The following is a 9,901-nucleotide window of genomic DNA, read 5'->3' as shown; positions in this document are numbered from 1 at the left end:
AAGTCACTCTATTTGAACATTTTCAATCATTTGATCGTTAAACTTGATGTGAATACAAGATTGTAGCTCATTTTTTCTTAAGCTTCCATTTGCATGCCTTTAATTTGGTAGTTGGTATTATATGATAAATGCGATCTTTTCGATATGGGAACGGTCCAGATCACTTTGCTGTCACATGGGAGGGCCCAGATCGAACTTCTTATGTACCCTTCTCATATTGAGGCTTCTCTCATTCCATTCTATACATCTAAACAACTAAGGGGGTGGGTGTTAGTCGCGCGGTGTTAAATTCAAAAGGTTTGGGGACTCTAGTAGTATCAGTGACTCTTTGGGGACTGACACTTTGAAGACAGACAACTGGGGGCTCACATGGACTTCTCTAGACTATAAACAGGGTTCTTATATAGTGGCATGGGAAAAAATAACCATACCCAATAGAAGATTATAAAATCCCTATCTCATGGAAAATGACCAAAATACAAAAATACTCATATCTCATGGAAAATGACAAAAATACTCATATCTCATGGAAAATGACCAACATACAAGTCTCTTAGAAAATGACTAAAAAAACACAAATGCCAATACTTTTTAGAGTCGGAAGACTATCCATATAATGAAAAGGGAATTGCAAGCCAATTAAGAATAAAGTTCCGAATGGCGCTCGCCAATTAAGAATTCCAATAGGACTTCGAACTTCCAATGAAGTGCACACAAAGCTTGCCGATCCATTCTAACACCTAATCCCCGTTTTCTATATAACTGGCGGGTCAATTCTTCTACCTGGTGTTCTAGTATATCGTTTTTTATCTGAAGATGTTCCTTAGGCGAAGTTCGCCGATCCATTCTAACACCTAATCCCCGTTTTAAATATAAATGGCGCGTCAATTCTTCTACCTGATGTTCTAGGATATCGTTTTTGATCTGAAGATGTTCCTTAGGCGAATATGGATGCTCATATGATCTTCGCCGAGTGATTCAGGCTCTCTAGGCGCTTTGAATTACATTGGAAAATGCAAACTTAAAGGAATGACAAATACAAGTGAGTGGTGTGGATCCAATGGGACACCCTTGCGTCTGTGTGTTTACAAGGGCAGCATTCGTCTCATTTTTTTATTTTTTTTTGGAATGGTAGCATTCCTCTCATTATGATGCTGAATTATGATTTTTTTAGCAAGACTATAAATTAGTTGATTTTATCACCTATGATATTGTGCAATATTCTATTGTTTGGGGCAATAATATGACAGCTGAGTTGGTAGCTTTTTTCATTTTATAACCCTGAATCATTCCATAGGGGGCACTTCTCTGCTGAAAAGGAGGGTTGCAAATCGAATCACCTCTATTTCGTCAAAAGAAAAATAAGAGTGGGTAATAAATGTACAAGTTGAGACCAGTTTTGAACTGGTCCAAACCAGTCATTTGTTGCTTCCCTCTATAATCTACGCCCCAAAAAAATCTTCTCCATTTAATGGTCTTACCTATTCATGCATGTTATAGGCATTTTAAAGGCTGTAAAAAATGGTTCTGAAAGTAAAGCAAGTAGCTGTACAAGAACTTGAGCTAATGATTAATGGAAGAGAGATTAACTCAAGAGAGGCTTCTCCGTGTCATGAATTTGCAGTATCTCATCATCCTCAATGACTATGTACCCTTCTTTTTTCTTAGCCCACAGCACGAAATACAGGCCGCTGAACATGAGGAACATCCCCGCGATGCTGCACAAATGGAGAAAGAAAAGGCATAGAGATTCAGTTAAAAGTCTGGTAAAAATACTAGTTATCCAGAGATAATTAAGTAATGAGATGGTGGCTAGCTAGCATATTACATGAAATTTACACCTATATTTCTTCAACCTAATGTCCTGCTAATTATACCTAGGAATATAATTGGGAAGTAATATCTCCCCTTGCTTTTTCTGATAATGGCACATCACACTTTATTAAAAGCAATTCAGATTAGTTTGTTCATGGGTTTCTAAAAAGGGATTTGCTAGGGACCAACCATCGCAGAAGGCATTTTGCGGACCTCTGCATTTTGCGGACCGGCTGTTTCATGAGAGAGCAACCACATAGGATCGCTTTTTGTCTTATTCATTTAATTCACCCTATGTGGCTGCTCTTTCATTCAATAGCCATTCTGCGAAATGCCTTCTGCGATGGTCCCTAGCAAATCCCCCCTAGTCGTCCTCTTTCCAATATTTCGCCATTATCCTAATCCTTAATAGAGGTGAATTTATCACCACATTTTTCGTATAGATAAATCTTGATATATGTTGGGATAGTTATTCGAGGAATTCTAGATTGAAGGGAGCTCTTGCAAAAAAGAGGTGAAAGGGCTCTCCTATTGGCTGCACATCACCATCAAACAATAGGAGAGCCCTTTCACCTCTTTTTTGCAAGAGCTCCCTTCAATTTAGACTTCTAATATTCAATTACTATAATAACATGATGGTGATGTGCAGTCAATAGGAGAGCCCTTTCACCTCTATTTTGCAAGAGCTCCCTTCAATTTAGACTTCTAATATTCAATTACTATAATAACATGATGGTGATGTGCAGTCAATAGGAGAGCCCTTTCACCTCTTTTTGCAAGAGCTCCCTTCAATTTAGACTTCTAATATTCAATTACTATAATAACATGATGGTGATGTGCAGCCAATAGGAGAGCCCTTTCACCTCTGTTTTTGCAAGAGCTCCCTTCAATTTAGACTTCTAATATTCAATTACTATAATATGATCTAGAGAACTATTTAGTTGTGTGGATTAATTACAAAAGGTGGTCTACGTGTTGTATACCTGATTAGTATATTTTAATTCATCGATATCATACCAAACTAAATCCAAAATTACAGTTAGTATGTCTCTAATATATTACCATGATAAAGCTGATAAATCAATTTAACGATAAACCATGTTACAAATAATTTCTAGCTAAAACTTTTAGCTAGGGAAGACGTGGACATATCATTAGCTATAGGAAAATGATATTTCCCCCCTTGGTTTGCCTTGCTTTAAAATAACTGAATTCCCACTCCTGTTTACTTCTCCGAAAAATTGAGTCATTTTCAAGAAAAGCCAAACAAAAGGGAGAGGGTGGAAATTATCATTCCCCCCTAACTATATAACTATTAAAACTATTATAATCATTACCCATTATTTAACCTCAACGCCATATGCATGTGAGATAAGATTATATGCAAATAATTTTTAGGGGCACCCAAAGGGCATGTGTATCTTAGACATACCGTCCTATGGTGAAGGCTTCGCCGAGGGTAAAGGCGGAGAGAATGGCGGAGGTTACAGTCCCAATGGGGCTGAACATGGAGACAAGGACCGGCCCTCTTTTCTTCACTGACCACATTTGAAATGCGGTGCATAACCCACCCACAGTGCCTCCCTGCATATGCAATAGATTTTTTTTATCAATTCCAACAAAAAAAATCCGGAGAGAGAGAATCTTCCATTTTTGGCTAAGGCGTGAATGGTTAAAAGTTATAACATATGAAAAGAACTCAACATAAGTGAGAACTCCTCTAGAGATTGCAGGGTTAGGATTTTCTAATAAGAGGGGGTTTTAGAACATGGCTTATCCAAATTCGGGCACACATATTGAACAACATACATTACCGGGAATTGCTAGCGTCCATCGCAGAGGCTTTTCGCGGTGCGACAGACCAGCTGCGAAAAGCCTTTTGCGATGGACCTTAGCAAATCCCTACATTATCACATAGGATTTGCTAGGCAATTTTGCAGATAGCCATTTCACGGCTCACTTTTGCAGGAGAGAACAGCCACATATGCTCACTTTTAGCAGATTTTGTCTTATTCTTTCAATTAATGAAAGGTGGCTGTTCTCTCCTGCAAAAGTGAGCTGTGAAATGGCTATCCCCGAAATTGCCTAGCAAACTCTTTACAACATTAGATGGTCTCCGCCGCTAGTACTTAGTTTGAATCATTCCAGTGCTTAGGCCCTGTTTGTTATGGATTTTTAAAATTGATTTCAAGTCCAAAACTGATTATTGGAATCACATTAAATGAAATTGAGTCCTATAATCAGTTTTAAACTCAAACACAGGGCCTTTATATACCACATATATAACGAAAATGTCTGCTTAAAAGGTTCCTTATCAGCACCTAATCTTTGATCAAACTGTGATAATAAGCAGGCCCCATTTGCCTTTGTCATCATCCAAGTTGGGATCGACTGGGACCCATCTTCTATCAACGGGATTGTACTGAGAAAATTGTGCACTTAACACTTCTCCATGTGATAATTTCACACCAAAGAGATATGGTGCATTACAATGGCTACGGATAAATACGGTACACACATTGAACTGTATTTTGAACTTGGGGGAAATTTTCCATGGAAAAAAATCCAGTCTTGGAGGATTGCAATTTTCCTTGAACACAGGGAAAAACGGTTGACCAGGCTGAAAAAATCATTTTCTGGGCATTCATTTTCACCAATGGGATATAGCTAGTGTAATTAATTCGATCATCCAACAAAAGACCAAACCAGACATTGAAGAAAATGTGAATAAGGAATTTGTGACTTACCATTATAGCATATGCAACAAGAGATCCGGCGCTCATAAATTCAGACCCAGCGTCCAAATTCCCTTGTTGAATTAACTGTAGAATTCCAGTTAGGATCGAACCAATCAAGGAGGATACAGCACAGAGAGATAGAGGTGCAGGGAAATCGCCCATGGCTGCAGCCTGTGGGAAAAATGGAGAACAATTAAATAAAGCTTATGTTTTGATTGCTCTTTGTTAACTTACCAACTTCTCCAAAAGCTTAAGCTGTTGGAGAAAGGCATTATTTATCTTTTATACTTTAACACTCCCCCGCACGTGTGGCTCACTTGGCAAACACGTGGTCCCACTTTGGGCTGACCATCGCATGTGGAGTTTTGTTATCTGGGAGGTTTGAACTCGAGACCTTTGCTCTGATACCATGTTAACTTACCAACTTCTCCAAAAGCTTAAGCTGTTGGAGAAAGGCGTTATTTATCTTTTATTGTTTAACACTCTTCAACCAGAAAGCATAAGATATATGAACACATGTCAACCTTTTCTCAATTTCACCCCTTTTCCTAAAATTAGAGTGAAAGACATACAAAGGAAGGTGGAGATGCAACCATTTTTAGGAAAGGACAAGCAAGAGGTGCGGAAATGCTAGAAAATGGAAGTGGAAATATCATTTCCCTAAGAATATAATGGAGGAGCTAGTATTGCCACCGGTATCCTATATTTTGAGTTCTTTTAATGGATTCTACTAAGGCAACGAATGAAAGAGAATGGTTGGAACGTGCCAAACAAGTAGGTGGTAATATCATTTGCACGACGACAAGAACAATAAAAATGATGCAAATAAATCCAAATGTATTTATCTATGGCTAGGATTATGCAGACCAGATAAAGGCCCTGATCTTTTTGAGTCCAATAGTAGGTTTTCGACTCACTCTCGGTTGTCAAAATCTATAACACGAACAGGGTCTACGTTTGGGGACATAAATGTGAAAGAAAAAGATTGATGACATTCAGAAATCTGAATATTTTTGCATAAATCATTGTGCTAGAAAATAAATGTAGTGGAGCTTATGTAATTCCAATAACCATGAGATGCATAAAAATATGGAAGTGATAAATTAAGCAGAATGATAATGATCAAAGATGATCAGAATCAGATCGCAGAAATCTTTGAGGTGACCAAGTTGGTGATGACCATTCTGCTACACTTATATGATGTATTGTAACTATGTACTAGATGTGTAGGATAATTCCTCCATGAACAAGTAACAAGAAAATATAAACCCAAATAGATCTAAATCCAAATTTGGAATCAAGGTACCTGCAAGACCACTGTACATGATATTACAAACACTGCGGCTAGGAGATACATGCAACCCATCAACCTGGTCTTGTCGATGGCCTCTTGTGCTAGGTTGCTCGCTGCGAGAGGTTCGGGTGTGGTCACCACGTGTGCGGATGGAGGGCCCTGCAAGAAGCTCATAGCCAGGGCCCCAGTAAGACACACCAAAGTCCCCAAGATCTTTGCTCTACTGTACGTACATTTTAGGTCCACCTTCTCAAACCTACAAAAAATGAATTATTTCAGAGAACAAGATTTATTGATATTTATTTTCCCCATAAGTAAGGAAACAATTCATCAAAGCTTATTCAGAAACAACAACACAGCCTGGATGTCCCATTAGGAAAACTTACAATTTTAGAATAAGATGTTTCTTTTGGTGCGACCATCCTCATACAGTAAAAGGATACTTACAAACTCTATGAACCCCATTGAAGAGCTCTTTTTATTGGGTTTGTTGGGAAAGTTGCCTTGTTTCCCATGGATTTATGGGATTCGGCGAAACCCAAAATATAAAGATTCTCTAGTGTTTTGGAAAACCTAGGTATAAAACCTTCAGGGTGGACACCCTGAAAGGTGTGGGATGCAAGAGAGGGTTTTCTCTTGGACGTGAGAGAGGACATAGGAGGGAGGGAGAGAGAGAGAAAGAGACGGTTGTTTCTTCTCTGTTTTTTTCTCTTGGGTCTTTCTCTGGGTTTCCTCTCAGGTTCTTCTCGGTGTACAATCTTGGGTGAGAGGAGCAAGGAAAGAGTTGCGGGTTCATAGGTCTTGTTTTAATCCATTGTGATTCACGTATATTGTTTTTCTCATAGTGGAAGATCATGTAGTCACCCATTGATGTAAAAGTTGGCCGAACCACATAAGATTTAGGTCTTCATCTTGTGACTAGTGTTTATCTTTTTACTTTTCCGTTTGCTTGTGCACGAATCGGATAGGAATCGCCCGGCGGAATTTTCTCAACAGGGTTTATCACTTTTTTTTTCTTGTTTTGATAGGTATGATTACGTACCAAGTCATACTCCCCATGACCATTTAAAGAGGACTAGACAGTAGAGATGTTGTCATACAAAGATATCCATGGCAGTATGCTCGTCTAACACTTTATCATTGCTCTTAAGACTTAAATCAATATGTTAAAATTACTTTGTAAATGCATATTTTTCTAATATTAATCTTTTACTTAAATATATGTTGTGTTATCATTTGAAAGAGAGAGGGAGAGTACCTGAGACACCAAGCTATGATGAAGATAAATCCTGGAGCAAGGTTGGGCATGGCAGAAGCAATTGCTGGAGAAGTATCCTTGATACCCAATAGCATGAGGCCTTGGAATGCAACCCTAAAAGAACACCAAAAAACCCATTTGTAAGCAATAAAAATAAACTATTTATTCTAGGCTATTGATATTGGCACTATGATGTTTTGATAATTGCACTGACTCGGCTTGTCTTTTATTATCTAAACATCTGTCAATGGTTGTTAAAATTCACAAAAAACTCTCAGATGTCAATTAAAAAGGAAAAGACAAACTGAGTTTATGCAATTATAAAAGCACTGCAATGCCAATATCAAAAGCCTTATTCTGTTAACATTTCTAAATTATTTTACCTAACAAGCCCAGCGCGGCCCAAAATAAATAAATAATCCATATCGACCAAAATAAATAAATAAATAATTCCTATCGAAGAAAAAAATCTAGGAAAAAGTAACCGTGTTTAATTATGCTTGTTTAAGGAACATAGAACCCATGGTTCTCCCATGAAGAACAAGATATCACAAAAAATGAAATTATATGTATGTATTCTTGAAATTTCTTACCCTCCTAAGGCAATTAAGATGACTTGGATCAACAACATGGAACTGAATTCTCTTGGCCACTTGCTCCTGAAAACACCATAAAGGAAATAAGGAAAAATACATGAAAAAATAAAAGTCCAATTAAAAATCTAAAGAAAAAAAAACAGAAAAAGTAGCAATATATTTCCCTGGTTTTCGCGTACCTTTCAAAGAAAATGGCAAATGGGGAGAGGATGATGGCAGCGGCGAGGCTTCCATAGGTGATAAGAAAGAGAGAACTTAAGCCAATGGCTAGGAGGTGACTCACAAACACTCCATAGATTGCAAATATAACTTGCACCGTTATTAACCCAACAACGATTGCGAATTCCTCGAAGAACTCGGCTCTTGAGGAACTCAACATCTCTTACAAGGGAAGAAGAGGGGAGTCTAAGACTCTAAGGAAGAGGAGAAATGGTTTTGAATTTCATCTTCCCCTCTCAACTAACGTTCATGGTTCTCTTATTCCCCTTCCCTCTACCAGTCTTGTCATTGGCCAAGGAAAAAGACGTCCCCTTTTGTTTTTAGCTTTGGGGCATATCGTTTCGTTGGAAATAACGGCCTCTGTTTCTCCGTGCATTTGGTCTTCCTTTGTCCGTTGTTTGAGGAGTTAGTGGATGGTAGACCTGGCAAACTCGACCCGTGCCCGCGGGTCGACCCGACCCACCCGTAAATTTGCGGGCACGGGTCTGAGTTTTAGTGAACCGTCAAAACTAACCCGCGGGTGACCCAACCCGCAAAAACACAGGTCGGGTCGGGTCAACCCGCGGGCACCCGCGAAAAAGACAAGGGGTCATCACAACGGTTCATACTGTGGGTCCTACCATTAAAAAGGTCAAAGTCCCACAAATTGCTCCAATCAAACAATCTCAATCCTTCAACAAAATCCAGTCTTCTATTGTGTGTGGGCCCCAAATGGATTACGTAGAGATACTGAAAAAGGCACGCACTATTGGTTGATCACTTGATCCTAACCCTCTATAGATCGGAGGGTTGGGATCAACCTATTGAAATGATTTTTGGGGCACAACCTATTTAGGCTGTGGGCCATCTAATTGACGGTTTGGATCATCCCACGGTGCCGGCCATACCCTACTTTTAACTTTTAACATTTTCCTAAATTAAAAAAATCGTTTGAATTTAACCACTGTTTGAATTTGCGGGTGACCCGCGGGTTGACCCGGCCCACCCGCGGGCCTCGCGGGTCACGTAAATTCTGACCCGCAAAAATGCGGGTCATTTCCTGACCCAACCCGTGTGACCCGCACCTGCATCACCCGCGGGTTGACCCGGCCCGGCCCACCCGTTTGCCAGCTGGATGGTAACGAAACCCAAATATATACACTACTAGTTCGTCCCTTGAAAGTATAAATGTCATGGCTCCTATTTTAAGCAATTTTTTAAGGATAGCTAACCATTCATTTGTTTCGCTACCCTCTGCGAGTAACCTCCCTCTTGACCATAGTTAGCAGACAGTGATACCGCAAAAAGAAGGGCAGGAAATCTTAAGTTCAATATTAATAGGGTTTTGCTAACGAATGCCCTAAGGGCACTCTTTAAGCATCATTTAAATGTTATTGGGAACATGAACTTGCACAGATTTAGAGGAAAAAAACTCAAGACATATGTAGAAATCTCAAAGTATGGGTAAATTCATGTTCCCAATAGCGATTAAATTATGCTCAAATCCCGTTAGCAAAACCCATATTAAAAAAGGGCACTGATAAATCAACCCCCATATTTCTTAAATCGACCCCCATACAGGGCAGTGCTTAAGATATATATGGGAGTCGATTTAAGATATTATGGGTCGATTTATCACTGCCGGATGTGATATATTCACCCTTTTTATAACTTTGGAAGGGAGGGGGGATTGAACATTCGTCCCCATATTTTATTTAAACACAAACTTTTAAGCATTTGTCATTTACAAAATATAGCATGGGTAAATTTGGAAAGTTGGTAAAAGGGGCATATAATTGGGGATTTAAAACGCATTTTACATGTTTTTGTTAAAAAGGGGAGTTTTTTCATCTTGAAGAGTTTAAAAAGAAGTATTAAATGTTGAATCCACAAAACACGTTTTTTTTTTTTTTAAATGCCGTTTGAAATTAAGTTTTGGTAACTAAGCTCATGACTAAGTGGGTCGCCTCTAAATCACCCTTTACACTTTTTGTGAAGGGCT

At 38.9% G+C, this 9,901-nt stretch overlaps 1 protein-coding gene across 1 annotated transcript; it reads right to left on the bottom strand.

Moving 5' to 3' along the window:
- Window positions 1-1,244: 1,244 nt before the first annotated feature.
- On the bottom strand, window positions 1,245-8,210 carry UMAMIT7 (Nodulin MtN21 /EamA-like transporter family protein). Its single transcript, XM_077379314.1, has 7 exons — window positions 7,881-8,210; window positions 7,699-7,764; window positions 7,106-7,219; window positions 5,860-6,103; window positions 4,563-4,724; window positions 3,248-3,399; window positions 1,245-1,718 (listed from the first exon to the last, which is right to left on the bottom strand). Exons 1-7 carry the CDS (start codon window positions 8,078-8,080, stop codon window positions 1,586-1,588), a joined length of 1,071 nt encoding a protein of 356 aa, XP_077235429.1. The 5' UTR covers window positions 8,081-8,210; the 3' UTR covers window positions 1,245-1,585.
- Window positions 8,211-9,901: the final 1,691 nt, after the last annotated feature.

This window comes from Tasmannia lanceolata, unplaced genomic scaffold (genome assembly GCF_043159265.1).
Source record: "Tasmannia lanceolata isolate RefF3 unplaced genomic scaffold, GAP_Taslan_0.1 ptg000005l, whole genome shotgun sequence".
NCBI classification, from domain to species: Eukaryota; Viridiplantae; Streptophyta; class Magnoliopsida; order Canellales; family Winteraceae; genus Tasmannia; species Tasmannia lanceolata.
Note: the sequence above shows the minus strand (reverse complement) of the source record. Positions and strands in the feature narration are given on the sequence as shown.